General features: G+C 65.0%; 13 protein-coding genes across 13 annotated transcripts; 6 read left to right on the top strand and 7 right to left on the bottom strand.

Annotated features, from left to right (window-relative positions):
* Nucleotides 1-125: 125 nt before the first annotated feature.
* Nucleotides 126-4,517, top strand: MICPUN_56785 (predicted protein; the record flags this gene model as incomplete). The annotated part of the gene is made up of 1 exon (XM_002500392.1): nucleotides 126-4,517. One exon carries the CDS (start codon nucleotides 126-128, stop codon nucleotides 4,512-4,514), a length of 4,389 nt encoding a protein of 1,462 aa, XP_002500438.1. The 3' UTR covers nucleotides 4,515-4,517.
* Nucleotides 4,518-4,545: 28 nt separating this feature from the next.
* MICPUN_105259 (predicted protein) lies at nucleotides 4,546-6,251 on the bottom strand (the record flags this gene model as incomplete). Its single annotated transcript, XM_002500825.1, has 2 exons — nucleotides 4,546-5,967; nucleotides 6,094-6,251. 2 exons carry the CDS (start codon nucleotides 6,249-6,251, stop codon nucleotides 4,629-4,631), a joined length of 1,497 nt encoding a protein of 498 aa, XP_002500871.1. The 3' UTR covers nucleotides 4,546-4,628.
* Nucleotides 6,252-6,644: 393 nt separating this feature from the next.
* MICPUN_56787 (YABBY like transcription factor) lies at nucleotides 6,645-7,990 on the top strand (the record flags this gene model as incomplete). Its single annotated transcript, XM_002500393.1, has 2 exons — nucleotides 6,645-6,707; nucleotides 6,806-7,990. The coding sequence occupies 2 exons, from the start codon at nucleotides 6,645-6,647 to the stop codon at nucleotides 7,988-7,990; spliced, it is 1,248 nt and encodes a 415-aa protein (XP_002500439.1).
* A 169-nt stretch (nucleotides 7,991-8,159) lies between these two features.
* Nucleotides 8,160-10,067, bottom strand: MICPUN_56788 (predicted protein; the record flags this gene model as incomplete). Its single annotated transcript, XM_002500826.1, has 1 exon — nucleotides 8,160-10,067. One exon carries the CDS (start codon nucleotides 10,065-10,067, stop codon nucleotides 8,160-8,162), a length of 1,908 nt encoding a protein of 635 aa, XP_002500872.1.
* Nucleotides 10,068-10,820: 753 nt separating this feature from the next.
* On the top strand, nucleotides 10,821-11,891 carry MICPUN_71524 (predicted protein; the record flags this gene model as incomplete). The annotated part of the gene is made up of 2 exons (XM_002500394.1): nucleotides 10,821-10,934; nucleotides 11,160-11,891. Coding segments are annotated over 2 exons (846 nt in total), but the record flags the coding sequence as incomplete, so codon positions are not given.
* A 426-nt stretch (nucleotides 11,892-12,317) lies between these two features.
* On the bottom strand, nucleotides 12,318-12,470 carry MICPUN_56790 (predicted protein; the record flags this gene model as incomplete). Its single annotated transcript, XM_002500827.1, has 1 exon — nucleotides 12,318-12,470. The coding sequence occupies one exon, from the start codon at nucleotides 12,468-12,470 to the stop codon at nucleotides 12,318-12,320; it is 153 nt and encodes a 50-aa protein (XP_002500873.1).
* A 727-nt stretch (nucleotides 12,471-13,197) lies between these two features.
* On the top strand, nucleotides 13,198-15,083 carry MICPUN_99369 (predicted protein; the record flags this gene model as incomplete). The annotated part of the gene is made up of 4 exons (XM_002500395.1): nucleotides 13,198-13,397; nucleotides 13,514-13,623; nucleotides 13,758-13,816; nucleotides 13,980-15,083. 4 exons carry the CDS (start codon nucleotides 13,198-13,200, stop codon nucleotides 15,081-15,083), a joined length of 1,473 nt encoding a protein of 490 aa, XP_002500441.1.
* Nucleotides 15,084-15,283: 200 nt separating this feature from the next.
* Nucleotides 15,284-16,648, bottom strand: MICPUN_80065 (predicted protein; the record flags this gene model as incomplete). Its single annotated transcript, XM_002500828.1, has 3 exons — nucleotides 15,284-15,886; nucleotides 15,971-16,108; nucleotides 16,253-16,648. 3 exons carry the CDS (start codon nucleotides 16,646-16,648, stop codon nucleotides 15,284-15,286), a joined length of 1,137 nt encoding a protein of 378 aa, XP_002500874.1.
* Nucleotides 16,649-18,325: 1,677 nt separating this feature from the next.
* Nucleotides 18,326-21,073, top strand: MICPUN_79939 (predicted protein; the record flags this gene model as incomplete). Its single annotated transcript, XM_002500396.1, has 3 exons — nucleotides 18,326-18,790; nucleotides 18,935-19,636; nucleotides 19,838-21,073. 3 exons carry the CDS (start codon nucleotides 18,326-18,328, stop codon nucleotides 21,071-21,073), a joined length of 2,403 nt encoding a protein of 800 aa, XP_002500442.1.
* A 63-nt stretch (nucleotides 21,074-21,136) lies between these two features.
* On the bottom strand, nucleotides 21,137-22,261 carry MICPUN_56794 (predicted protein; the record flags this gene model as incomplete). The annotated part of the gene is made up of 1 exon (XM_002500829.1): nucleotides 21,137-22,261. One exon carries the CDS (start codon nucleotides 22,259-22,261, stop codon nucleotides 21,137-21,139), a length of 1,125 nt encoding a protein of 374 aa, XP_002500875.1.
* Nucleotides 22,262-23,167: 906 nt separating this feature from the next.
* MICPUN_79518 (predicted protein) lies at nucleotides 23,168-24,286 on the bottom strand (the record flags this gene model as incomplete). The annotated part of the gene is made up of 2 exons (XM_002500830.1): nucleotides 23,168-23,344; nucleotides 23,375-24,286. Coding segments are annotated over 2 exons (1,089 nt in total), but the record flags the coding sequence as incomplete, so codon positions are not given.
* Nucleotides 24,287-24,581: 295 nt separating this feature from the next.
* MICPUN_107889 (predicted protein) lies at nucleotides 24,582-25,314 on the top strand. Its single transcript, XM_002500397.1, has one exon. It carries the CDS (start codon nucleotides 24,704-24,706, stop codon nucleotides 25,268-25,270), a length of 567 nt encoding a protein of 188 aa, XP_002500443.1. The 5' UTR covers nucleotides 24,582-24,703; the 3' UTR covers nucleotides 25,271-25,314.
* Nucleotides 25,315-25,384: 70 nt separating this feature from the next.
* Nucleotides 25,385-27,859, bottom strand: MICPUN_56797 (voltage-gated ion channel superfamily; the record flags this gene model as incomplete). Its single annotated transcript, XM_002500831.1, has 1 exon — nucleotides 25,385-27,859. One exon carries the CDS (start codon nucleotides 27,857-27,859, stop codon nucleotides 25,385-25,387), a length of 2,475 nt encoding a protein of 824 aa, XP_002500877.1.
* Nucleotides 27,860-27,871: the final 12 nt, after the last annotated feature.

Genomic DNA, 27,871 nt, shown 5'->3' on the forward strand with positions numbered 1-27,871 from the left:
TCGAGGACTTCAGGAAAGGGAATCCGCAAGGAACAATCCGGACCCTTTGTCCGAACCCCGCAGTCAAATATCAGCGGCGCGAGACGCGGGAGCACCGCCCCGATCTCGCCGACGGTGACCCAAACATGGTCGTCGCGACCGCCTCCGGCGATGGCTTCGCGCCCCATAAGGGCGCGTTGGACACCGCGGCGCGCGCGGCGGAGACGATGTGGTGGTGGGACCCCGCGGATCGCGCGGACCGCGCCAAAGACGGAGGAGGGGCACCCGGCAAGACGAAGGGCGTCGTCGCCTCGGGCGCGCGCGCGGGGGCGTGGCGCACCAGGGACGAGTTGGTCCCGGCCGGGTCCGGAGTCAAGACCCCGACGCCCGCGAGGGATCGCGCTCGCTGGACGCCCTGGGACGAGCTCGTGGACTGCTCCGAGGCGCCCTACTTTCGATGGTTCGCGGGCGCCAAGACCAACGCAGCCTTCAACGCGGTCGATCGGCACGTCCTCGACGGCCGCGGCGACGACTGCGCCCTGACCACGCTGCCCGAGGAGGAGGACCCAAAGGCGGGCGTGGACGGCGCCAGGCTCAGCGTCACCAGGCGCGAGCTCCTCGGCGCCGTCGCCGCCGCCGCGAGGGACCTCCGGGATCGCCACGGCGTCAAGCCCAGGGATCGCGTCCTCTTCCACATGCCCACGGACGCGACCCACTTCGCGTACATGCTCGCGTGCCAGCGCCTCGGCGCGGCGTACAGCGCCACCGCCGTGGACAGCGTCGAGGGCGTCCTCGCGTCGAGAACGGCGGACCTCGCGCCCAAGCTCGTCATCGCCTACGCCGAGCCCGTCGTCCACGGGGGACAACCGGTGGATTGCGCGGCGAAGCTCCGATCGGCGCTCGACGCCCTCAACCGCGAGGGAAGCGAGGGAAGCGAACCGACTGGGCGTGGGAACGAACAATCCAAGGGGAATAAGAGGACGAAGAAGGCGTCGTCGAACGACGTGGATCCAAAATCCAAGGTGCCAAAGACGAACGTACCTGCCCCCGCGCTGGTGCTGTTGCCCAGGTGGGGCGCGAAGAAAAACGTCGCGTCGGCGGGGGCGGCGCAGTTCCGCTCTTTGCGCGACGAGGACGCGTTTAAATCGGCGCAGAAGATCTGCGCGTGCGAGCCGTGCGACAGCGACCACCCGCTCTTCGTGTCGTACACCTCGGGCAGCACGGGCAAGCCCAAGGGGGTGGTGCACGGCCACGGGGGCTACGTCTCCGGCGTGTTGCAGTCGATGACGACGGTTTTCGAATGCGCGCCGGGCGAGGGGGGCGACGGCGTTAAGGGCGGGATCCTCACGGTGGGCTCCGCCGGTTGGATCACCGGTCAGAGCTACATGCTCATGGGCCCGCTGCTCGCGGGGGTTCGATCGGTCGTGATGGTGGGCTCGCCCGTGTATCCCACCCCGCTGCGCATGATCCGCGCCGTGGAGAGCGAGGGGTGCACTCTGCTCAAGACGGGCAGCGCGGTGGTGAGGCAGCTCATGACGGACCCGAGTAACGCGGCCAAGGTGGACGCCATCGACACCTCAACCCTCCGATGCGCCACGTTCTGCGCCGAGCCCGTCTCCGTCGAGGTGCACAAGTACTCGCACGATCACATCACCGACAAGTTCATCAACAGCTACTGGGCCACCGAGCACGGCGCCATGGTGTTCTCCAGGGACGTGGCCGCGCCGAACGGCCTCACGGCGAGGGGCGTCATCAAGTCGGACGCGAGGACGTGGCCGCTTCCGTGGGTCTCCGCCGCGCTCGACTCGGAGTCCAGCGACGTGGTCATCGCGGGGCCGTACCCGTCGCTCGCGCTCACCGTCTTTGGAGACGTTCAAAACGTTTATGACCAAAATTGGCGCGGAGATTTTGCCAAGTACAAAGAGACGTACTGGCCAAAGGACGGCGGCGGTTTCGTGCAGGGCGACGTGGCGCGAGCCTCGGGTGAGAAGGGCGGCGGGTTCACCTTTCACGGCAGGTCTGACGAGGTGATCAACGTCAACGGCAACCGCGTGGGCACGGAGCAGATCGAGCGGTGCCTCTGGAACCTCGAGGCGGACGGGTACGGCGTGAAGGATTGCGCCGTGGTGGGTGCCCCGGACTTTGTCAAGGGAACCACCCCCGTCGCGTTCGTGGTGTTCGAGCCCCTCGCCAGGGGGGGTAAGAAGCGCAAGGTGGGCGCGGGTGCACCCGATCTCGCCGCCTTTAAGTCCGCGGCTGCCACCGCGGTGGGCGACAAGGTTGGATCTTACGCCGCCCCCGACCACATCTTCGCGGTGAACGCGCTGCCCAAGACAATCACCAACAAGACGGCGCGAAAGACGCTTCAGATGCTCCTCGCGGGCGGTGAGCCCCCTTCCGGTAACCTCGCCAGGGCTGAGGTGCTGCCCCCAATCGCCGAAGCCGTCGCCGAGTGGAGGCTGACGGCGGCGACGACGACGTCGACGATTGACCTCGGAAAGTACTGGCGCAGGTACACCATGGACGATCACAACATCCAGGGCCGAGCGATCGTCCCCGGCGCCGGTTGGCTGGCGCTGATCGCTCACGAGGCGGGGACGTCCAAGCTCGCGGATGTGGCGTTTATGCGCGGCGTGTTCGAGCCCGACACGACCATCAGGGTGGTGAAGAGGCGGCGGCTGATGCAGGCGACGGCGGGCGAAGAGACGATCCTCAAGGCGAGTCTCGTGTCGGGAGATGCCGCGCCGGAGACAATCGGCCCGGACGTGTTCGGCCGCGGGGTCGCCCTCGGGTCGCCGTCGAAGAAGAAGCCCGCTCGCGGGAAAGAAAACGGCGTCGAGGAGAACAGCGTCGCCGACAACGGAGTCGAACAAAGCGACGCTTCCAGAAACAAAAACGCCGAGGCCGTCGGCGTCAAGATCACCGACGACTCCAACCACGAGCAGCACTACCGCCGGTGCTCCGCGCTCAGGCTCGAGTACGGCGGCGCGTACAGGGCCATCGAGAGGGTGGCTTGGTCCGGGCACGCGTTCCGCGCGGAGTGCTTCCCGCGGACGCACCTCGCCGCGGTGTTGGACGCCGGGCTTCAGGTTGTGTGCGCGTCCGTTCGGGCCAACACGTTCATCCCCGTCGCGGTGGCAGACTTTCAGATTACAGAGGGCGTGGACGCCTTTGACGAGTCGCGCCGGTGCGTAGTTCACGGGGAGATTCTCGAGCAGTACCCCGAGTTTCTCGTCGCGGATCTCAGGTACGAGTACGAAGGAGTGCAGGGTTCGAGCGGAGTGCAGGGTTCCAAAAGCGGCGGAGTGCAGGGTTCGAGCGGGAAGAAGAAGAAGAAGGCGAGCGTCGTCTCTTCCTCGTCCGCCGCCGCCGCGACGACTGGAAACGGGGTGTTTGCGTCGATGGGCCGCGCCAGGTTCGCGCGCGTCGAGGGAACGAAGCCCCGTTTGCAGCCCACCAAGGCCAAGGAGGCTAACCCCACCGCGTCGCCGTTCGGGTCGCAGACGTTGGACCCCAAGACGGCGCTCGCCAGGCTCAGGCAGCTCACGACGGAGCAGCGGGTGGACGCGGTTCGATCCGTGATTGGCTCGATCGTCTCCGATCTGACCGACGCCGACGTGGACTTTTCAAAGACGGTGTTTGACAACGGGATGCACTCGCTCAACGCGGTGGAGCTGCTGTCCAGGTTGAACCAGACGCTGGGCACGGGGGTCACCACCAAGCTGGTCGTCAACGACGCGCCGATGGCCGACTTTGCCGTCGCCGTCGCCGAGCACGCGACGACGTTCGAGTCCACCGCCGACGATCCAAACGCCAAACCGTTCCCCAACGTGGACTACGCCAACCTCAACGAGATCGTGCGCCGGAGGCTGGCGGGTAAGACGGTCGGGAACACCCCGTACTGGTTCCTGTTCAAGTACATAACGTACAACTTTTGGAAGAAATCGTTCCAGTTTTTCCGCATCGGCGGTCACAAGTTCCTGATGAACCCGCCGAGGGAGATTGACCTCTCGTTGGAGGTGAGGATGGACCGCGTGGTGGAGTTCCGGGACGTGGATATGAACCAGCACTACACCGTGGAGATGATCGTGGCGAGGAGCGTGGACGGCGTGGAGCAGCTCATGGCCAAATCGGGCTTGACACACATCGAGCACTACTACCGACGCAACCTCTTCGCGGCGAAGATCCAGTCCACGTTCCACAAGGAGCTCGCGCACGGGGACAGATACGTCATAAAGACGAAGATCACGAAGGTGACCGGGTCGCTGATGGACATCCGGGTGGCGTTCCTGGACCCCGACGACGTGCTGTGCTTTGAGATTCTGTGGACCATCCTCATCGTGTTGGACTCCAACGAGCGGCTGCTCCTAGACTGGGAGAACGTCGACCTCATGGATAGCGGGAGGAGGCTCATCGCGGGGCCGGGCAAGGGCAGGGCGGAGGCGCCCACGTCGGCGAGCAAGGGACTCAAATCCTCATCAAAACCCTCATCCGTCGCAGGTGTCGAGTCGGGACGCACGATTCACACCAAGTAATAGCAGTGAGCGCATACGATGCGGCATATTCTTTCAACGTCATGTCAACACGAAAACATTCATTCATTCATTCACCAGTCTGCGTTTGTCGCGACGACTCAAAGATGCAGTCTATCAGCACTCGATGCGAGCCGCGGCTGAGGGGGCAGCCGGTTCCTCCCCGGGCGCCGCGGTTTTCCTCCCCTTGAGCCAGTGCCAGTACTCGGCGTTGAGCAGCGCCGCGCCCCACGCCCCTCGCACCACGTTGTTCACCACCAGGCAGAACCTCACGTCGTACAGCTCGTCCTCGCACACCACGTTACCCACGCAGACGCTCATCCCGCCCTCGTACTCGTGATCATCCTTGGGCCGGGGCGTACCGATCCTCGGCCCCGTCTCCTCCTCGTCCAGCGGCTTCACGTAGATCACCCGTCTGGGCTTGCTGGGCAGCGGAACGTCCCGTAAGGGGTCGAACGAGGACAACGCGCGCTCCACGGCCCTCGCCGTGGGCTTCGTCTCGCACCTGAACCGAACCCTCACGTCCACGAGGTGCCCTCTCTGCACCGGCACCCGGTACGCCGCCACGGACACCCTCTTCACGTCGGGCATGATCCTCTTCAGCTCGCCGTGCTGGTACTCTCCCGTGCGCTCCACCGTCCCGTGAAGCGGGTACACGTTACCCATCACCACGTCCCTCGGGTACTTGGCGTCGCCGCGGCCGCTCAGAGACTGAAACGTCGTCACCGAGACATCCTCCACTCCAAACGCCGCGTCCAGCGCCTTGAGCGCCACCACCACGCCGCAGGTGACGCAGTTCGGAGACTTGACCAGGCTGTGGCAGTCGCCCTCGAACCCCTCGCCGGCGGCCTTGTCCACCGCGTCCTTGAGCACCTCCGGGTTAGCCTCGGGGACGGAGAGCGGATTGGACGGGTCGAACCGGGCGTGGGGAGAGATGGAGAAGACCTTGATGCCCGCCGCCGCGAGCCTGTCCTCAATCTCACCGTGCTCCGGGGCGATGAAGGAGAGCGCGGTGCGGCACTCGCCGCGCTCGATGACGTCCTCCACGCCGCACACCCTGGCGGACATGAGCTCCGTGGGGAAATCCATCGGCTTCCACAGGTCGGCGCCGTAGTGCTCGGCGAGAGCCTCTTCTTTTTTTTCAAACACCGCGCTGAACGGTTTGCCGACGGTGGCCGACGATCCGACGATGGCGCCGAGCCTGAACGTGGGGTGGCCGAGGAGGTGGAGCGCCAAGGATCTACCCACGTACCCGGTGCCGCCGATGATGGCGAGGGGCTCCCTGTGGTCGACGCCCTCTCCGCCACCGGAGGCGGTGGAGATCTTGGCGTCGCGCACGGCTTCGTCGGAGAGGACGGTGAGGGAGAGCGCGGGGTGCGAGTAGTGATCTCCGCACGCGTGGCAGATTGTGCCCGCGTCGAACCTACCCTGGGACCTCGCCTCGAGAATCCATCGCCTGGGAGAGTGAGTCGGGGGCGGGTCGGGACGTTCGTCAGCGTCGGCGGGAAGGAGCCGCGGGGAACAGACGCTTGCGAAGACTGGAAAAGTCCGATGGTGACATGGGTGCGCTCGGAAGACTCACTCTAGGCACGCCTGGTGGACGTTCGAGCGCTCATCCCTGCACGAGCAAGGCGTGGGCGATAGAAATTCCTCGCTGCCGTTCACCTCGCACGTGTTCTCCCAGCAGATGCGACACACGGGACGTTGGGTCTCGAGCTCCCCGCTGGAGCTGGAGTGCATTTTTTTCCCTTGACCAAACGGGTGGCTCCGCCTGTGGGTGCGTCCTGATCGCCCCCTTCGGTTCGTCCTTTTGCGCGGTTTCGCGCGTCGGCGTCACTCCGTGGGTGAACCGCGGAGGTCTGTACCCGTCGTGCGTGCTCGCGTCGATGATACCAGAAACGAGCGGGGTCTCCTCTCCGCCGTTCGACACTGAAATCAAAGGCCAGGAGAGGCGGAGAGATATCGCAGAGACGCCAAAAAGCCCAAAAAATCCCACGGCGACAAAAAAAAGCGCTCAGCGCGTATTAGCAATCCGATCCTTTTTCGCCCACGATATATTTGGGTGACTCCCCTTGGTCGAGCACACTTCGCCCTCCGCCGTGCCTCGCCACGGCGCGCGTAAATTTTGAACGCATGACGCAGCTCGAACTCGATATCGTCGGCGACAGCGCTGCCAAAGCACGTTTGGAAGTCTCGGTGCGCCCCCTTCGCGTGATTTCTTTCCCGGGAATTCTCATGCCGGATCTTTATCTGGATATTTATCTGACGTGTCCCTCCATCCCCGCCCGTCGCAGGGTTACTTCGGGGACCCTTCGGAACAATCTGTGGCGTTCCGTTGTTTCCTCAAGGACATGAAATTCACGTACGATGGTAAGAGAAGAGTGTGGGATGGGGAGTGCACGGTGTTGCGCGCTCGTCGTCTCTTGGCCGGGGCGAAACAGGAAGGATTCTACTTCCTCACCGCGAATTGGGACATGGCCTCGGCAAAGCTTCACAGCCTCTTTGGGGAGAGACTCCACGAAGTCTTTGAAGAGGAGGCGGACGATCAGTGGCCGAGTTATGATCACTCATGCGATCATGTCCTCTCATGCGATGATGACCCTGCCGCAGCAAACGCCATTGCTGGAGGAGACAGTGATAACTGGACGTCCAGGTACAGGCGCGTCTATTTTGTCCCAATTGTCAGGAACAAAATGGCGACCGATGTTGCGGGTCGTCGCAGCGAGAAGACGTACGTGAGCCTCGAGGCTATCGGGCGGGGCGCCTTCAACGTGAAGGATGGCCTGAAAGCTTGCAAATTCAGGTGGGACGGGGAGGTGTGGCACTATGACAGGGATACGGATGCCAGAGCTCGGAAATCCTTCAGGCAAACCGCCCGGGACGTGCGAGCACAGTTCGCGCTTCATCACCGCGACGGCATCCCTGTTCGTCTCACACCCGCGTCAGATGAGGCAGACGAGATGTACGAACGCATGCGTAAGACGCCCGTGGAAGAGGCTGAGGTTAAGGAGGAAGTAATAGAGTTTGGGGTCAAGGAAGAGGAGGTCGAGGAGACCCCCGTCGGAACATCGCTCAAGAAGAAAAAGGAGAAGCGCGATCCCCGCGCGCCCACCAAGTTCAACGAGTTCATGAGGACGAAGGTCGCTCAGGTGAAGAGTGATAACCCCACCATGAGCCCCAAGGATATCTTCGCGATGTGCGCGGCGATGTGGGCGTCGGCGCCTGAGAACCCCAAGAATCGGAACATGGCGCCACCACCAAATCGGAAGAGGGCGGCACCAGCCGCGTCGCATGCGGGAACTATGATGAGCGAAGCACGCAGCCGACCTCGCGTCAGGAGGGAGCCGGACGCCGAAGCCACGAGCGTGAAGAGGGAGCAATCGCCAGAGCCATCGGAAGCCACCGCCCAGTTCGCTGCGGGAGCTCCCAACACACCCGGACTGGCCACGCGCACGCGCCGAAGATCATCCATCGCATGATCGAAGGTTCCAGTGCAATTACTGTTAATATGTAAAATAAATACCGCTAACACTTAACATTATCAGCAACGTGGTCAGATCGTAGCGCTAAATAGAGCTCAAGCCGTGGCGTCGCGCAGCAAACGCCTTATTATTACGTATGATCAATGGTCGGGGAAACCGGCACCCCTCACACCGCGACGAGCGCGGCGGCGGCGAGGAAGGTGAAAGCACCCGCGACGTTGGACGCCGCGCCGGACTTAGCCGGGCAGGTCGGGGTCTTGGCGATGGTCTTGCCGTGCTTGCCCTGCAGCTTTGTGCGCTCGCCGTAGCTCTGCGTGAACAGCGTGTAGTCGTCGTCGTACTGCTCGCCCTTGCAGCCGTAGAAGAGGTAGCACTCCTTGTCCACCTCGTCGTACGCCCAGTGGGTGCAGTAAGCCTCGGCGTGCTCCTTCGTGAACGTGGTCTGCGCGCAGTAAATCTCGCACTGGTCGATGGTGCACTGCGCCTCGGGGCAGTCGTCGACGCAGATCTTGGTGTGCGGGGTCACGTCCTTGTCGCAGCGGCGCTGGGTGCAGCCGCCGCCGCCCGTCGAGTTCCTCGGCTCCTCGCAGGTGGGGTCACGGAGCACATAGGTGGAGTAGTCCTCGTCGAACTTCTCGCCCTCGCACGTCTCGAAGAGGTAGCACTCCTTCTCTTTGACGTCATAGGCGTAGGTGGTGCAAGTGAAGTCAGTGTGCTTCTTGCACTTGTCCTCACACTGGTCCAGGGTGCAGTCGGTGGTGCCTGGCGTGTCGTCGGTGCAGATCTTGTTGTGCTTTGAGATATCCTTATCGCACCTGCGCTTCTCGCAGCCTAGAGGGGCCTTGGCGCGGGTCTTTTCGCACGTCGGGTCTTCCATTGCATAGGTGGTGTAGTCCGCGTCAAACTTGTCGTTTTTGCAGCCGGCGAAGATGTAGCATTCCTTCTCTGCTACGTCGTAGGCCCAGTGCGTGCACTTGTTGCCCTTGACCAGAGTGTTGTTGCAGCGGTTGAAGCACTGAGTCTCGGTGCAGTCGGTGACGCCTGGCGTGTCGTCGGTGCAGATCTTGTTGTGGTCGGTGATGTCCTTGTCGCAGCGGGTCCAGGGGCAGCCGCCGTCCGCCTTGGTCTTCTCGCAGGTGGCCGTGCTGACCTTCTTCTCAACGCAGGTCGCCATGTTGTTCGTGATGCTTCCGATGGCGTCGGTGCACGACGGGTCGGCCTCGTAGAGCCTCGCCTCGTGGGTCTCGCCCACCATGAGCATCCTGATCTTGCCGCTGGTATCGTCCTTCCAGAAGGTGAGCCCCTCGGGCTGGCCCATGTTGCACATCTCGCCGCCGAAGCGCTCGAGGATCGTGCCGTCGCTGATCTTGTATCGGATGATGCCCTTCTGGTAGTACTTGGAGCTGCCGTCGCGACCGGTACCCGTGTACGTCTTGGCCATCAGGAAGAGCTCGTCCGTGGCGTCGCCGCCGCGAGTCAGCCCGCCGATGGACTTGAGCTGATACGTGGCATGCTTCTCGAGGTCACCGGAGAGGTCAGTGTAGGCGGTGGCGCCCGACTCAAGCTTCCAGAGCTTCGCGGGGCTGACCTCCTGCACGGCATAGTAGGTGGTGCCAATCTTGGTGACGCCCTCGAATCCGAGGTTGGACGCCGCCTTCGGGGTGATACCTTGGACGAGAGTCGTGGCGCCGGAGTAGGTGCCGTCGGTGTTGAGGGTAACCTCGGTGATCTTGACTGGGTTCTCGTCGGTGATGGCGAACTTTCGGCCGCCCAGCGCAGAGATACCCTCGAGGTCGAGGGTGAGGGCCTTGACGTCCCACTTTTGTATGAGCTTGTTCGGATACTCGATCTCGTAGATCATGCGATCGCCGTTGTTCACGGCGAAGAGGGTCTTGGTCGAGGGATTCCAGGTGATTCCGGAGAGATCGGACGGGACCGAGGTCATCTCGTACTTGTTGACGGCGGTGGTGCCGAAGCACTTGAACGGGGGAACTGTCCAGCCCTCGTTGCCGACGTCGGAGGCGGCCGCGAGGGGGAGGAGGGTCACGAGGAAGAGCGCGATGCGGGTCATCATCGGTCACGAGCGCCGAGACGTGCCACGGCGTTTGAGCCAGATACCTTTGTGCCCTGAAGGAATATTCTTTCGTAGGACTATTCAGTGAGGGAATCTTAGAAGGAACGAAATAACGCCTTCGAAACGCTTTCCTTCGAATCAAACTGTTTGCACATACAAAAACCTAAAGGTAAAATTCCTTTTTGTCCTTTGGTCGGTTGAAACGACGGTTCATCTTGGTTCGTTTCCTTTTTTTCCCGTATAGACCATGTCCGACCAATCACCGGCGGCGGTTGATGGGAGCGCGGGCAGATAAAAAAGCGTCGCGGACAATCCTGCGCTTTACCCTCGTCCCGCCGGTGCCGGCGCCGTAGTCTCACACGAGGTATCGCGACGAGTGGACGGTGAACGGGCGAGATGATTAACCCCACGAGCGCGGCGATGCTGGCCACGACGCCCGCCGCGGTGGTCGGCGCGCGGCTCGCGTCCCGCAACTCCGCCGCCCCGCTCCGGGCGGCGGCGAGCAAGGGCAACCCGATTTTCGCCCTCACCCCCCGGGGCCGCGCGCGCGGCGCGACGACGCGCGCGGCGGCCGGTAAGACCAGCTCCGGCAAGACCCTTCCCGGCAACGGCGAGGACGAGCGCCCGTTCTTCGACAGCAAGGAGGCGTACGACGTGTCCGGGTACAAGAACTTCAAATCCAAGCAAGAGCTCCGCGACGCCGCGCTCCTGGACCGCCACTGGTACCCGACCAACCCGGAGTCCAGGACGTACCAGCAGACCGTTCGCCGCAGCTTCACCTTGATCGGCGTCGGGCTCCACTCGGGCGAGTGGGAGACGGTGCGGGTGTGCCCCGCGCGCGCCGGCGAGGGCAGGTACTTCGTTCGCGTGCCCCCGGGGACCATCCCGGAGACCGCGGCTGACGACGTCGAAGGAGGCGCGTTCGCCAGGGAAGGGCTGACCGAGGAGGAGACCGAGGACATGCTCTACGAGCAGCTTCGCAGCATGCTCAACGGCGAGGACGACGACGCGGCGGAGCGGGCGGCGGAGCTGAGGGCCAAGCAGGAGAGCGCGGCGGAGTCGCCGGGGGATTTCGGCTCGGATTCCGGCGAGGTCAGGATCCCAGCCGCGGCGGCGCTCGCGCAGGACAACCTCCGCCTCTCCATGCGCTTGGCGGTGGACGACGATAACGGCGTCATCACCTGCGAGCACCTGCTGTCCGCGCTCGAGGCGATCGGCGTGGACAACGCGAGGATCGAGCTCGAGGGTTCCGGCGAGGTTCCCATCGTGGACGGGTCCGCGTACCAGTTCGCGTACGAGTGCGCCCGCGTCGGCCTCGTCCCCGCGCACGCCGACGGATCCACCGCGGAGGTGCCCCGGATGGCGTGGCGACCCAGCGAGATGATCACCGTGCGAGACGGCGACGCTTTCGTGCAGTTCATCCCGGACGCCGTCACCAAACTCACCTACGGCGTCGATTTTACGTACAAGTCGACCGCCATAGGCAAACAGTGGGAGAGCTGGACGCCCACGGAGGACGGCGACTACGTCGACCTCATCGCGCGCGCGAGAACCTTCGGGACGATGCAGGACTACATGGCCTACTTCCGCGCGGGATACATCCGCGGCGGCTTGGAGCAGTGCGCGCTCATCGCCAACGGCGACAAGTTTTGGAACCCGCCGATGATCCTCCCCAACGAGAACGCCAGGCACAAGATCCTCGATTTGGTCGGGGACCTCTCGCTCATGGCGGAGCCCGGGATGGCGGGCGTGCCCATCGGTCACGTGCTCGCGTACAAGGGCTCGCACAGGCTCCACGCAAAGTTTTTGGCGGCGCTGGCGGCGGCGCCCAAGGAGAAGGTGCCAGCGGAGCTGTGGTCGCACGGGGACAAGGCGATCTTCCAGGGCGGCGCGGTCAACACGAAGGTTCCGGTGGAACCCGACGAGTATCCCACGGGTTAAGTGAGGTGTCACGGCGGCCCTCGTCGCGTAGGCTTTTTAACTCGAACACACTTCAATTGAAACGCGCCACCGGCGGCGCCGAGCAAGTTAATGTCGCAGTCGCAAAATTTGAACCCGGCTTCCAAGCCTCGGAGGTGGAGAACGCGGGAGGCGGGCGCCGATACCGCCGGTATCCGACCGCCGTGCGACCCGATATACGCTTGAAAATGACCGAAGCGTATGTTCCGCCACCTCTGGAGGTCCCGCGCGCGTGCACGCACACGCCGCGAGACCGCCGCGCAGCGCACATGCGAGCGTTGGGTTGCCCCATCATTTCGCCTTGGGCTTGGGCTTGGGCTTGGATGACTTGACCTTTCGAGCCTTGTCTTTCATCTTGAGGGCGGCGACCCCTCCCGCGGTGCCCACGGCGGAGGCTCCCAAGATATTCGCGACGAGCGCGCTGGCGCACATGGGACAAGGCATGTCGTGCTGTGTCGGTGCTGACCGGAAAAGTGTTGAGGAACAAAGACCCGCCAAAAAATATCAAGGACCCTTCGGAGATCCTCGAGACCGAGACCGGCGAGATGGCGCCGGCCGAATGATGCGCCGTGCGACAGGACTTTCCTTTCGTTGCCCAACGTTCGATTTTTCATCGGATGGTTGAAAGCAACGCGGAAACTCTCGCAGTGAATGTTCCTTTGAAATTGCGTTTTCCCGTTTCAACCACCGGGAGAAAAAATCGCCCCGCCAGGTAAGCGAATCCTCTCGCGCTCTCTTGTCGTCAGCCGCAAAAGGGCCTCGAGGGAGGCACGGCGGAACCGGTCCGATTTTCCGAAATCTCGCAAACTGCCAGTCGAGTTTGTAAACCGTAAATGGAAAATCGTAGGGGCTTTCGCCTCGTGAAAAAACCAAACGACCGCCCCCGCATTGGATCGAGCTCGGGAAAAACGAGGAACCACAGCCGCGCAGAGTGCATCGGATTCGCGGTCCCGCGCAGGTTTTTTTGGTTTTGGGGCGTGCGGGCTGTTGCTTTTTTCAGGCGACCACCGGTGACGGGCATTCTACGCCCGCACCGCGCGCTACCGCGTGATCCTCGCGTCGGTCGATGGTCCCGGCGCCAAGTTTTTACGGGCGTGGAAGTGGGTGGAGGAGAAGCAACAGCGGACGCATGTACCGCCATGAGCCGGAGCCGGAGCCGACGGGGCCCTCCATGCTCCTCGAGAAGCTACCGGCCCACGTTCTCCGAGACGTGTTCGGTTTTTTGAGTGCCGGCGACGTCGCGCGCGCGGCCTGCGCGTGCAAGACCTTCAAGCAGGTCGCTCGATCCGAATCCCTGTGGCGCAAGCTCCTCTCCGAAAAGCTGGGCAGCCAGGCTTCGATCGTCCTGCCCAAGACGCTGCCGAACGAGCGGTGAGTCGATCGACCCGCCACCGCCGCAAAAGCGCTCTTTTCCTTTGCTCTGAAATTACTTGTCGTCACCGTGTTGCGAACTCCACGCTGACCGCGCTTGACGCCCCGTTACGCAGGTACCCTCACGGCGACATGGTCGTGGAACCCGCTTGGAAGGAGATGTTCCAGTTCTGGATGAACCCCGGACCGAACTCCTACTCGTGGATGGAGCACGCGAAGGGCGAAGGTGAGGAGCGGTCGAAAACCGCCGACGCGATTCCCGTCAACTCTTGAGTTAAATTTGACTCGACGCGCCAGATCCCCCGACCGACGACCTCGCCCCGAACATGCGCTGATCTCGCCCATTCCCTCCCAACGCAGAGCTCGAGAATAGGGGAAAGTTCGCGGCGAGGTACCTGCATCGCTGCACCGCCATCGGGGTGAGTATCCAACCCGCGCGCGCGCCACACCGCCCCGAATCGGCCCTCGGTTTCCCAAACCGTCCGAGTCGGATCACATCCAACCCCGCCTTTAACCCGCCAAAACTCGCGGTTGCCGACGACTGACAACCACCCCCAACCTTCCCCGCCTCTGCTTCGAAAGGACGGCAACAAGATCCTGCTCTTCGGCGGCCAGGGCAGCGGCGCGGACTTTTTCAACGATCTGCACCTGCTCGACCTGAGGAAGAAGTCCCTGCAGCTCGAGCAGCTCGACGCCGCCGGCGACCCGCCCTTCCCGAGGTGCTCGGGCACGCTCACCGCGGTTTCCGTGACGGGCATCCCGGGCAGCGAGGTCGTGGCGCTCTTCGGCGGCTCGCAGGGGTTCTTCGAGGGCTTCTCCAACTCTCTCTGCATCCTTCAGGGCGACGAGAACGTCAGCATCAGCGACGCGGCGAGCCAGCACAAGGGTTTGACGTGGAGGGAGCCGCTGGTTGTCGCGGCTGATCCCGAAGACGGCGTGCCCGACGCCAGGTGGGGTCACAGCGCGGTGTCCTGGAACGGAAAGCTCGTGCTCTTCGGCGGCAGCAACACCCAGCACTGCTTTAACGACACCTGGGTCCTCGACGTCGGCCTCAACCCGCGGGAGCCCGAGTCCAGAAGGCTTCTGGCGACGTGGAAGAAGCTCAAGCTCGGGAACGACGCGCGACCGCCGTCGAGGGCGGGCCAGACGGTGAGCCTGGTCGGCGACGCCCTGTACGTGTTCGGCGGGTGCCACATCAGCGACGTGTTCAACGACCTGTGGCGTCTGGACCTCGGCGTGCGGGTTCCCACCTGGGAGAGGCTCGACGTCGCGGGGACGCCCCCCGCACCCCGGGTGGGTCACGCCGCGGTGGTGCTCGGCGATCGCATCGTCTTCTCCGGCGGCCGCGGCAGCCCAACCGCGGGGGCGAGCGGAACCTACGCGACCGCGGACCAGGGCCTCGCCACCATGCAGGGCCTGACGTTCTTCGAGGGTGGCTTCGCGATGCTGGACATCTCGCGGGGCACGTGGATGCCCATTCAGCATCCCAACCGCAACAACCACGTGTACCTGCGGGGCGAGGACGACGGCGCCGTCGACATGGAGGACGCCGCCATGGAGGATGAGGTCTGGGAGCACCGCACGGGCCACGTGATGGTGCCGGCGAAGGACGGTTTACTCGTCATCGGGGGTTTGGCGTACAACGGGGAGTTTCAGAACGATGTCCAGCACATCAGGGTGTTCTGAGACCTCTCGGAGAGGTTGGGTTGGAGGGTGACTTGGGGTGACAGCCGACGACAGGTTCGTCCAAACACTTATTCTTTCGTTGCACGAGTTTCGCGCAACGCCAGAGCATCGTCTCTGCTACGTATAGATTAACGATTATTTCACACGTAGTCACTTGTTATTACACACTACGCTTGAGCGAATGAGATGCCACCCTTTGATCAGAATCCCGCGGGCTTGCCCAGGCCCTTGCTGACCATGGCCAGCGCCTTGTACCTGAACCCCATCCCGGCTCCCTTCCCTGCTCCCTCCGTCCTCCCGCCCTCACCCAGGGCACCCTGCTCGCCGCTGACCAGCCTCTCGCACCCCGCTATGAGCTTATCCACCTCCTTCTCCGTTGCGCACTTTTCCACCATCTTCTCGAGCCACTGCCCGATGCCCAGACCGAAGAGCAGGTCCCGCTGAGTCACCGGCCCGTGGCACTCGACGCCCGAGTTTTTCCTCGTCTCAATCACCCGCCGCATCGCCCCAAAGTCAACGTACGCCGAGAGGTCCGCGCGTCCGGGATCCGTCAGCACGTCGACGAACTCGTGATCCCTTATCGCCTGCAGGGTATCGCCCAACGGCCCCTCCTCGCCGTAATCGATGGCGATAGCCGCGCCGCCGTGTTCCTCCAGCCGAGCGGCTATCCTCTCCCAAATGGCGAGCGACCTCGGCGATATTTCCAGCTGCCTCAGCCCGTCGCGCCGCGACGCCTCCACGCCCTCGAGCCTGCGCGGCACCATGAGCGCACCCGCGGGGGTGAGCCCCGGCGACAGCACCATCTCGAACGCGCGTGACGATTCGTCTCCGTCCCGTGACGATTCGTCTCCGCTCTCCCGTGACGAACCCCCCCGCCCTTTCTCCACGTCGCCGGAGATGGCCACGAGCCTCTCGCACCAACCCCTCTCCGTGCGGGTGAACTGGTGAACCGGCATAGCGTCGAAGAACTCGTGCGCGATGACGATCGTGGGCCCGGGCGGTACCGCGTCCATGGTCTCGTGCCACTCGACGACGGCGCCGTTGATGCCGCTGACTCCGACGTCCACGGGGTCGAGCCCGAGCTCCTCGAGCGTCGATCCGCCCGACGACGCCTCTTCCGAATCGTCCGAACCGCCGCGGACCGTCATGGGGTTCCTCGGGACCCGTACCTTTCCCAGCCCGTGCCTCGTCGGGTTCTTCCCTGTGTTGTCATCCCCGTTCTCCGCGTCGTCCGTCTTCGGGCCGCACTTGAGCGCCTCCCTCTGCGCCTTTCTGTTGGCCGGCGACACGTCCACCATGTGCACGGTGACGGCGTCGGCGAAACCCTTCAAGTTCTTGGTCCCCCTGAGCAGATCCGCCATCAATGTGCCCCGCCCGGGCCCGAGCTCCACGATCCGCACGGTGGACGGCTTTCCCATGCTCTCCCACGTCCACGCCGCCCACGCGCCCATGAGCTCCCCGAACGCCTGCGACACCTCGGGCGAGGTGACAAAGTCGCCCGCCTCGCCGAAGACGTCGCGGTGCATGTAGTAGCCAAACTCCGGGTGCGTCAGGCACTCCTGCATGAACTCGGCGAGGGTAATGGGCCCTCCCCTGAAGCGTATGATGGACGCCAGGTGCGCCTCCAGCCCCTCGAGGTGCCTGTGCGCGTGGGTGGAGGAGGAGGACGCGCCGTCCCCCCCGTCGCGTTGCGCGCGCTCGATCGATCGGAAGAGTCCCGCGCGGTCGATGGCCACCTCGAGCGCGCGTCGGGTGCTGCCGTCGGGGTCGACGTCGTCCTCGCCGCCGTCGCCGCCCCACCCGGGGGGTACGACGGGAGCGCCGGGTGGATGATGCGGTTTCGCGGCGAACCCGCGCGCGGCGCGCGGCTGAGACGGGACCTCCCGACCCGCGAGGAGGAGGCTCGTCGCGGGCGAGGATGACGCGTCCCAACCTCGGTCCGGCGACGACGGACATCGCCACCCCGCGCGAGGGACGGCGACCGTGGGGGCGACCGTGGGGGGTCGACGCGATGCCGCGAGCGCCGCGCGGGCGGCTCGGCGGAACCCGCCCATGTCGGGCCTGCGAGCGGTGTGTCTGCGTGAGGATTGTTACCGTCCGCCCCTTCGACGGCCGACCTCAGCTGTGTCCGACCAAATATCCAACCGACCGAGCGAGGCAACGAGTCGGCCTCCACGTCACGGTCTGTTTATCCTAAAAATATCCGCCAGCCAGACGGTTGAAATGCAAACCCCACAAAATGTTTCCCAACCGCGCGCGGGCGATGGTTCACGAACCGAGAGAAAAACCCGATCGTCTCGAGCCACGAAATGGATAGCCCCTCCGGCGAGGATTCTCCACCCGTGGCTCCCTTGGAAGTCTTGCGAGAATCCTGGGTGGGACCCCGGGCGGGGCGCCCCAACGAACGCCCACAGCGTCTCGCGCGACCGCTTCGCGGCGCGTTCGAACGTAAAGAGCCCGCACGTGCACCGACCGCGGAATTTCGCCAACCCCCATCGCGGAGGCCGACGAGACCCCGGTCGTGGAGGCGCGAACGCGCGGCCATTAAAGAAGTTGGGGGCTCGAAAGGGTGCTTTTCCCCTTCCGCGGCGTAAGGGGTAAGGGTCGAGGCGTCGTCGAGCTCGGCGTGCGCCGGGTTTCGGGTCGCGGGCGGGATCGCGAAGATGGTTGGCACGGCGGTGACCGCGTCCGGCGCGCTCGTGGCTGCCAACGCGCGCGCGGCGCCCGCGGGGCCCCGGGGCGCGAGGGGTCCTCGCAACGACAAACCTCTAACCGGCGCGCGGTCTCGGCGGCTGGCGAACGCCTTGGCGAAGGGGCGCGCCGCGGAGCTCGCGCCGCGCGCCGCGCTGGGCGGCGCGAGGTCCGAGGGCAACGGCGACGGCGGTGATGGCACCGGGCCCCGCAGGATCCCGCGATCCTTCGTCGCGGGAGCCTCCGCGCCCGCCCCGGTGCCCCGCTCCCCGTCCCCGGAGCCCTCGCCCATCTCCGTCGTCCTCGGCGCGATCCCAGAGCCCGTGTCTCAGGCGGTCGTCGAGGATCCCCCGTCGTCACGCGCCAAGAAGCCCTCCGCCGCGGACAAAAAATCCGGAAGCACCCGAAAGTCATCGCCCGGGGTGCTGTCCAGGTACCAGAAGGACACGCAGTACGCGCAGGCGGCGCACCTGGAGGGGGTGAGGCAGGGGTGGCCCCTCGCCAGGCTTCTCGATCAGCTCCCGCCCATCCCGGATAAGGACGCCATCAACATGTCCACCGCGCGGCCGCACCTGCAGCTCTACGAGACTTTGGTGGACTGCGGCAGACTCCACAACGCGCTCGAGCTTCTGCGGGCGCTCAAAACCGCGGGCTTAAACACCGTGGGCGGCAGGGTGAGCAACAAGGCGTTCCTCAGGCAGTGCGCCAGGCGGAGCGCGGTTGCCGTGGCTTTTGATTTCGTGTCGTTCGTGGACTACCCCGACGTGCGACTCTACAACATGCTGCTGTCGGTGTGCGCCTCCGCCGCGGACTCCAGGAGCGCGTTCGCCGCTTTCGTCATGATGTACGACAACGGGGTCCAACCGGACGTGATGGCGTACACGACGCTCATCAGCGCGTGCGCCAAGGCTGGGGAGCTGGAGAAGGCGTTTGAGACGTTTCGGCGGATGGAGATGGACGGGCTGGAGGGTAACGTCGTGACGTACGGCGCGCTCATGGACGCGCTGTCCCGGCGCGTGATGGAGCTCACCAAGGCTTCCATCCACAAGAAAAGGTCCCTGGGCGGGCCCAACGGCGAGTCGGCGATGGGATCGGCGACTGTCGGCGACGACGCCGGGGCGGATTGGGCTAAATTGTCGGCGGAGATCGACGGCGGCGAGGTTGCCGCGACGCTCCGGCGATGCTTCGACCTTCGCGAGGAGATGGACGACGCGGGGGTCGCGCCCGACGGTACCATGATAAACACCATCCTCAGCGCCTGCGGCAGGGCGGCGGAGGTCCGCGCGCTGAGCGCCGACGCCCTCCAAAAGGCGTTCGACCTCTACGACGAGATGGAGTCGTCGGATGAAGCCGACTTGGCGCCCGACGCGTACACTTACTCGGCGCTGATCAAGGCGTGCGTCAACGCGGGTCAATCGATGAGGGGGCTCTCGCTGTACGACCGCGCGATGGACCCGAGCGCGGGCATCGAGCCCTCGATCATGGTGTTCCAGGAGGCGATGATTGCTTGCTCGCACCTCGCCGATCTCGGCAAGGCTTGGGCGATTTGGGAGGATATGCGGGTCGAGCGAGTGGCGCCGGATGCGATGCTCTACGCGACCCTCATCGCGGTCGCCGGCAGGGCCGGGAAGCGCGAGGAGGCGGAGCGCGTCGTCTTCGAGATGGAGCGCGCGGGGGTCGCGCCCACCCCCGAGGTGTTCGCGTCGCTCGCCGGCATCGCCGCGAGAGCCGGGGACGGAGCCGGCGTCGAGAGCGCCATCGCGGAGGTGGCCAGCCGCGGCTTGGCGGTTCCGCTGGAGATGTACAACGCCCTCGTGACGGCCGCGGCGAGGCGCGGGGACGTGGACGCCGCGCAGGAGGCTGTCCTCCGGCTACGCGCCGCGGGTTTCGCGTGCGACGGGGACACCTACCACGCGCTCATGCGCGCCGCCGGGTCAGCCATCCGACCGGACCTCGCGTGGCACTGGTACGAGGAGGCCAAGGCTACCGGAACGGTCGAGATCACCCGCCACCACTTCACCATGCTCGTGATCGCCAGCGGCCGGGGCGGGGACATGGACAAGATGTTCGAGGCGGAGGCGGAGATGCGCGCGGCGGGCTTGGAGCCCGACGAGCAGACGTGGTGCGAGCTGCTGAGCTCGTGCGCTCGGCACGGCGACGCGTCGCTAACCTGGGACACGTACAAGCGCAGCCGCAAGGCTGGCCAGCCCCCGTCCGAGGTTGCGCTCAACATCCTCATCGGCGTCACCTTGCTCAAGATCCGCGCCCTCACCGACCCGGACGACCGCAGGAACATCAAGCGAATGAGCCAGTGGGACCAGGACGACGACTCCGCCGGACGGAAAAAGGAGGAGCCCGAGTGGACCGAGTGGGCCGATCGAGCCATCGCCGCGTACCACGAAGCCACCGTCGCGGGGGTCAGGCCCAGGCTCGCCACCTTCTCCGCTATGCTCGCGTGCCTCCGCCCGCCCACGCTGCCGTCCCTGCGCGCCGTGGACAGGGAGACGAGGCCGGGGTCCAAGGCTGAGTCGCTCGCCAGAGCCGTCTCACACGAGGACTCGTCGCACGAGGATGCGCGAAAGTATTATCCCCTTCGCGCGCTCATCATGTACGAGGAGGCGCAGGCGATCGGCGTCGTCCCAAAGTTCGCCACTGAGACGGACAGCGTGTACGACATCAGGAAGTTTCCACCCGCGGCGGCGGAGGTTGCCGTGCTCACCATGCTTCGCGTCTTTAGGCGGCGCTCAGACGCGCACGCGGGTGCGGGCGACGACGAGCTGCCCAACGTGACGCTGAGGGTGCTGTCGGATGAGGAACACGAGGAGATGATCGCGTCCGGGGACGACGAGGGCAGGCGTTTGGCGCAGACGGGCGACCGCGTCATCGTCCTGCTCCGCCGTCTGCGGTTCAACTACGGCGGATCTCTGAGCGCCGGGCGAATCGAGCTCTCCGGGCACGTCATCAAGCGTTGGCTGCAGGCGAAGCCGCCCAAGGATGAGCGCGCCCCCGGCGTGGAGGCGGGTTTGCGCCAGAACCTCCAGGACCAGGCCAGGAACATCCGCATGCAGTCCTTCGACGATTCCGACGGGTCCGGGTACGGCGGCGGCGCCACCGACTGGGGCGCCATCTTCGGGCGGCGGGGCGGCGGGGCGGGCGGGCGACTCGGGGTCGGGCGACGTCCGCTACTCCCGAGACGGCGACTGGTGAAGGGAGAAAAGAGGACAGAGGACAGAGAAGAAAGGGGCGTCGCACGCGAGATCACCTCCGTCCCCTTAGCGCGAGCCTCTCATTTGTTGTGATTCATTCAGATGCTAAAAAAGACTTTTTTGTCCCATCGCGCGGGGCGAGAGCGCCCCCGTCCCTCACTTCTTCCACCGCCGGTCCTCGCGCGCCCCGCCGGCATCCTCGGCGTCGAGCTTCGCCTCCCACAGGCCGTCCTCCCGCGCGAAGACGCCGCGGAACTTTGAGTGCCCCGCGCTTCGACTCCCCCCGTACGAGTGCGTCACGAGCGTCTTGACGAAATCCTCAAACGTGCACTCCGTCATGGCGGAGAGCTCCTCGCGGTAGTCGCTCGCGTCGAAGTTGAGCTGGTCCTGGGGCACGGGCTCGTCGTCCCCGAGGGCGAGCTTGAGCTTGGCGGCGTCGTGGGCCCGAGCGGCGGATTCCTTCTGGTCGAAGTTGCCGAGGAACACGTGCCCGCCCGTGTGTTCGTCCACGAGGTTAGCCTCCCACCGCGTGGTCCACGGCGGGCGCGTGACGCCGAGGTAGCCAAAGGGTCGGGGGCTCGCGGCCTGCGCGGCGGCCTCGACGGCCCGCGCGGCGACGACGTCCGCCTGCGCGGCGCGCGGATCTAACGGGAGGTCGTCGTCGTGCGCGTGCAGGTTCGTCGGGAGCGTTCGCGCGCGCCTGAGGCCGCCCCTCGCGCCGCGCCGCTCGGAGAGGTCTTCCGCGCGGTCGGGGCACAGGCTGTCGCGCAGCCTCTCCACGAGACTGGCGTCGCCCGGTCCGCCCGCGAGCGGGGAGTGCTGGCCCCGCGTGTGCCCGCCCCCGCCGCGATCGGGGGGGCGCCGGCGGGCCTCGCCGCGCGGCGCGACACCTCGGGGGCTCGCGGCGGCACGAACGTCCGCGCGGCGACGCCCGAGCTCGCCCCCGACGTCCGTGGCGGAGCGGCGGAGCGCGGAGATGACCCCGCGCGCGATCCCGCCGTGGACCGGGGCACGATGGACGAGGTCGCAAACGTCGCCGCCGCAGGCGAAGTCGTCGTCGTCGTCGCCGAGCGAACCCAACGGGCGGAGGAGCAGGCCGTCGTCGTCGAGGACCGGCGCGTCCGGTGACGCGCCGTTCCTCGTCAGGACGTCGGGCGCGCGAAGGAGCGAGGGGCCCTCGACGTCGTCGTCCGCGGCGAGCATCTCGAGCCACGAGCGCTCCTCCTCGTCGCGATGGTGGCGGCCCGTCGTGCTCCCGGGGCTTCCGTCCGTCCCGCCCATGGTGACGGCGCGCGGTGAGGAGGCGCAGTGAGGAGGCGCTCCCCGTCGAACCTCAGACCGACGACCCGTTCGCGGTCCGGTGGGAATTCGGCGGATTCGGCGCGCGAACGGCGACCGGACCTGGTTCGGACGAGGAAACAAGGGTGGGAAAAAAGGACGGGGAGGGGAGTTTATGACCCCGAGCGCGTGCCGAACCCTCGCCGGGACAAACGAGAACGCGGTGACTGAGGAGCGGTGGCCAAAAAATGGCCAAAAAAGCCAAACGCGAAATCCGCGAAGTCATCGAGAGTCGTCATCTTGACAAGCAAGAGAGCTAAAACCTGGTCATCACGCGTCGCCCTTGTACGTAAACGCGTGGTGCTTCGCGCCCCTCTTACCTCCGCGGTCCTTGGTGTGGTTCCTGCTTCCCACCCTGCCCCCGGCTCCGGCGCCGCCGCCCCGGCCGCCCTTCCTCGCCGCCTGCTGCTTCAGCCTCGCGCGCACGAGGTCGGGGTCGTTCCCTTGGTCCGCCCTGGACCTCCCCGACCACATCGACGAGCCGCTCACCGACCCGGGACCGCGGGGACGACGCGCCGCGGAAGAACCCGCGGCGGATCGCGCAGCCTCGGCGTCCTTCTCCTTCCATTTTTTGCTGCGGCGCTCGGCTGCGAGCTCGTCAAATTCGTCATCCTCCTCCTCCTCGTCCTCCTCCTCCTCATCATCATCATCATCATTCTCGGCAGCCTCGGCATCCTCCGCCGCCGCGCCGCCGTAGAGCCGCGCGACCGCCGCCATCGCCGCAACCTCCGCCTCTGGGTCATCTTCGCCGTCGTCCTCGACGTCGGATCCGCCGAGAACCTCCTCCACCTCCTCGTCGCCCCGCTCCACTCGGCCGAACCGATCGCCGCGTTCGTCATCGTCGTCGTCGTCGTCGTCGTCGTCGAGCTCCGAATCATCGTCCTCGTCGTCGTCGTCTTCGTCGTCGTCGTCGCCGCCGCCGCCGCCGCCGTTCTCCTCGGCCTCCTTAGCGGCCTGATACTCCTCGAGTTCCTTCGACTGCTTCTGCGTGAAACCGCTGGCTCTCAGGGAGACGTCGAGTGATTTCTCCGCCCCCTCCCCCGCGCCGTGACCGACGCCCCCGCCGGCGATCTCGAAGAACACCGGATCCCGCCGACCGTCGGGGTCCTCGCTCGCCCTGTAGTCAAACCTCCTGAGGAAGAACTTGTGCAGGCACTTCAGGTCCCTGACGAACAGTTCCTCCGCGTTCGGGTGCTTGGTGCTCACCATCTGCGGAAAGTCAATCACCGTGATGTTCGTCGTCTCCGGGTTGACCATTATGTTAAACTCGTTAAAGTCGCAGTGCACGAGCCCGTGCCGCGCGAGGTTCTCCAGCTGATCCACGCACTGCTTGTACACCCGCCCCACCGCCCCCGTCTCGAGCCTGGACGGTCCCACCTGCGTCAGGGGGTACCCGTCGACGATGGACATGAGCACAGCGTGCCTGTTGACGTCGACGGCGACGGGCACGGGAAAACCGTTATCGCCGAGCGCCTTCATGAAGGCGTGCTCCTTTAGCGCGGCGAGCCTCGAGAGGTAGAGCCAGTTGGTGTGGGTGGTCGTCTTCTTGATGTAATCGCGCTTGCTCTTGACGGCGCGGAACGAGGTTCGACCGAGTCTGTGGAGCTTCAGCGCGAGCGTCTCCCCATCCTCGGTGACGACTTCGTAGACGTCGGACTCCTTCCCGACGCCGATGCGCCGCCCGACGCCCTCGATGGCGCCGCGGTTGACGAACGCCTTGATGGCGAGGTAGTCGTACCCGAGCGGGGTGAGACGGTAGGCGTCGTACTTGCTGTTGTCGTGATGCACGAGCTTGTGCTTGAGCAAGTCTCGGATGAACTTGAACGCGCCTCCGTGCTTCAGGCCCGAGATGGCGTTGATGAGCTCCACCGGGACGAGCTCGTGGTTCTTCATGCCCATCTCCACGGAGACGAGGACGCGCCAGGCGTCCTTCTCGATGTAGCGGAACACCTCGACGTCGAACTTCATCGCCGGCGACTTGCTCGAATGGCTGTCGGCGGTCTGGCTAGTGGACAGGCGGCGGCGGCGGCGGGGCGCTCGTCTCTGACCTTTGCGGAGGTTGCCGCGGGTTCAACGCCGGTGTGACGGCGCGAAAGTCGTGCGATGGTCACGATTGCGCTCGCGCGTGCGTCGGTGCGTGCTTGCGGGCTCTCCGTCGCGCCGCCCGGTGTGCGCAGCGCGAGCTCCCGCCGAGGGACTTTCCGATGAGATTTCTCTCCTACTGTATCAGCCCGAGCCGATTCCCGGAATCACAGGATGGGCGCGGGGGCGTCGAAGGGCTCGGGGGTCGCGGCGACGACCGTGCGTCGCGCGCTTCCCAAGGCGGGCGATGCCGCCGCGGTCGCCGCCACCACATCCGGGCGCGCATCGACCCGCACCCAGGAGATGCTCCGGGACGACGCCGAGCGGCAACTCCAGGAGCGCCGCGAGGCGTCGCAGTCGACGTCGTCGTCGTCGCCGAGGAGCGAGCGCTCGTTCTTCCGGCCGATGGCGCGGAACGACGGCACCCTCGCGCCGGTGAAGCCCGCGGAGGTTGACGTCCAGAAGATGGTGGGCGAAAAGGACCAGACCCTGGTCAAGCGAATGGACCAGCTCGCGGGCGGCATCTCCATGTCGCGGCTCGAGATCTCGGGACACGTCAGAGCGAGGGAGATCGCGCAGAAGAGGCGAACCGCTCAGGAAGGACGGCTCCGGATCAAGACCGCGAACGCGAGGGACATCCTTCGCGAGGCTGCGGTCGATCCGACCCGATTCGACCCCGCGTCGTCGGCGAGAACGCACGGCACGGACGAGGCGACGGTGGTCGAACTGATGCGTTGGTACGAAGACGCAGACGTGGAAAATCTGCCCAACGAATCGGAGGGGGCGCCGCCGGGATCGATGCTCAAGGTGAAGCGCACGCGGGAGGAACGCGCCGCGGACGACGAACACGCGAAGCGAGGCGCATCGTAGGTACAGCGGGTCTCTCGACCCTTAATCGATTACACGGATAGTCTACACGCGGCGATAGTCTACACGAGGGCGTCTCCCCGGTGACTCGCTCAATCGTATTTTGGACTTTGGACTTTAGAGCCGGGGGGTCATGTCGTCGACGGGAGCCGCGCTCGCGCCCGCGCCCCTTCTCTCCGGGGTCACCTCTGCTCTGCTCTGCTCCCCTCGCATCGGCGTGCCCTCTGCGGCCATCCTCTCGGTGAGCAACGCCACGAGCTGGTCAACCTTTCCCTCCATCCGTCGTTGGGTCTCCTCCACCTCCCGAACTCTTCGCGCGAGGGCTTTGCCCTCCGCCGCCGCCCAGCCCCCCCCGCCAGCCTTGGACGACCTGAAGGTCTCCATGTGGTCAGCCTTCTCGCGCTCGCCCTCCTCTGAGAGCACGAAGCTCAGCGTGGGGTCCATCTTGGCCTGGATGCTCGCCTGAGCCTCGAGCTCCGTCTCGGAGAGGAACTCGCTCTTAGCCTCCTGACCCTTCTTGACGTTCCATGACTCGAGCCTCTGGAGAGATCTCCCCGGGGGCGGCTTGGACGGCGGGAGGTCACCGACGGTGTCCTCGTCGCCGCCGGTGTCCTCCGCGGGGGCGGGCGCGTCTTCGCCCAGGATCCGCTTCTTCGACAGCGGCGACATCAAGCCCCTCTGTGACGAGATGAACTCGTTCATCGTGAGCTTTGGCTGTGTCGTCCTGGCCTGCTCGAACCGCTTAAACAGCTCCTTGCGCTTGTAGTACGAGTCGTGCAGAAGCCGCTGCATGTGCGGGTAAGAGTCCAGGAGCACGTCGACGTCCTCGCGTAGTAACGTGCAGAGCTGCACGTTGCCTCCCAGAGCCCGAAGGTTCTCCCGCCTTCGCACATCTCCAAGGACGCATCCCTCGCCAAAGTACGCTCCAGCCTCGAGCACGCACATCACGTCCTTTCTCGCGTTGTCCAGGACTTCCACCTTGCCGCTGGATATTATGAACATGTGCCGGCCGATCTCGCCCATCTGATAGATCATCTGCTCGTTCATGAAGGACACAAGCGTCATTCGCATGCACAGCTCGGTGACGAAGACGTGGTCGTCGAGGCTCCCGTCGCCGTCGACGTCGAAGAGCGGCACCTTATAGATTATGTGACCGTACTGGTGCATCAGCAGCTTGCGCCGGAGGTTGTACGGGAGCTCCATCAGGATCTGCTGCTGATCGTACGGATGCGTACTCTGCTTCCGGAAAAATCCGAGCACATCCTTCAGAAACTCCCTCGGCAGGTTGTTGTCCCTGACGAACGCGGACACCTTGTCCATCTTCTCCGAGTGCGCCTTCTTGCTCGGGTTCGCGTTGGCCATCACGTCAGCCATCGTCGCGATCACTCCCGAGAAGACGAACCCTCCGACGATCATCCCGAAACACGCGATGACTCGCTCCACGCGGGTGGTGGCGCTGATATCTCCGTACCCAACCGTGGTCATGGTGGTGAACGCCCAGTATATGCTGGCGATGTACCTGTCCCACACCTCCCGTCCCGTCGGATGATCGTCGCCGAAGTACGACTTGAGCCAGGGTTCCAACGTGCCGTCCGCCACCTGCGCGTTCTCCTCCGCGGTGCGCCACTCGGACACGGAGAAGTAGTGGAAGAAGCAGCCAAAGAGGTGGCCGAGGTAGAGCATGAACACCACCAGCTTGGCCACGCTGATGATGTGCATGTACTTGAACAGGTCGTCCTGGTACCGTTCGAACAGCCGCATGATCTTGAACAGCCGCAGCAGCTTGACCAGGCGAAAGAGGCGGAGGAGCTTGAAGAGCTTGAAGAGCTGCCCGGTGCCGTCCTCCTCGCGGGCGTCGCACCCGTCAACCTCCATGGAACACTTCAGCGTACCCTCCGTCGCCCTCAGCGCCAGGTCCACGGGGAGGCACGCCAACAGATCGATCGTGAACCAGGTCTTGAAGTAGTGCGCGCGGATCAGCTTCGGGTGGTAGACGATGACGCCCTCCTCCTCCTCAGCCTCGTAGCCGGTGCAAAAGTTGAAGGCGATGTCGAACCAAAAGTAAAGGTCGATGAGGAGCTCGACCCAGTAGGACGGACCCTCCGCGGGCTGCTTCAGACCGACGCGGAACGGGACGGTGATGGAGACGAACACCAGGATGATCGCCTGCGCCAGGTCCCAGTTCTTGCGGAAGTTTCCGTACGGGTTGATGCTGTACCAACGCATTCGGTTGTCGTACTCGGAGCCGTCGGGGTGATAGTAGACTCCCGCCTTGCGCGGCATCCGTTGCTTGTTCCTGCGGAACTTGTAGTTCACGATGCCCTTGGTGAGTTTGTTGTACGACAGATTCGTGAACATCTTGCTCGGGGATTTCGGAGTCTGCGGCGCCTCCCGCTTTCGCTCGACATCCTCCCCGGAGTCCGTGTCCGATTCGTGGCGACCGCCCTCCATCTCCTCCCTCGAGGCCTTGCCGTACTTCTCTCGCAATTCCTCGGACGACGGGCCGGGTTTCCTCGACCGCGGCGGAGTATCGTCGTCTTCGCTGTACTTGCTGGCGACGCTCTTGCGAACGCCCGCGAAAACCCAGGACATGTGCGTCGCGCC

The sequence above is a fragment of the Micromonas commoda genome, chromosome 3, assembly GCF_000090985.2.
Source record: "Micromonas commoda chromosome 3, complete sequence".
Lineage (NCBI taxonomy): Eukaryota > Viridiplantae > Chlorophyta > Mamiellophyceae > Mamiellales > Mamiellaceae > Micromonas > Micromonas commoda.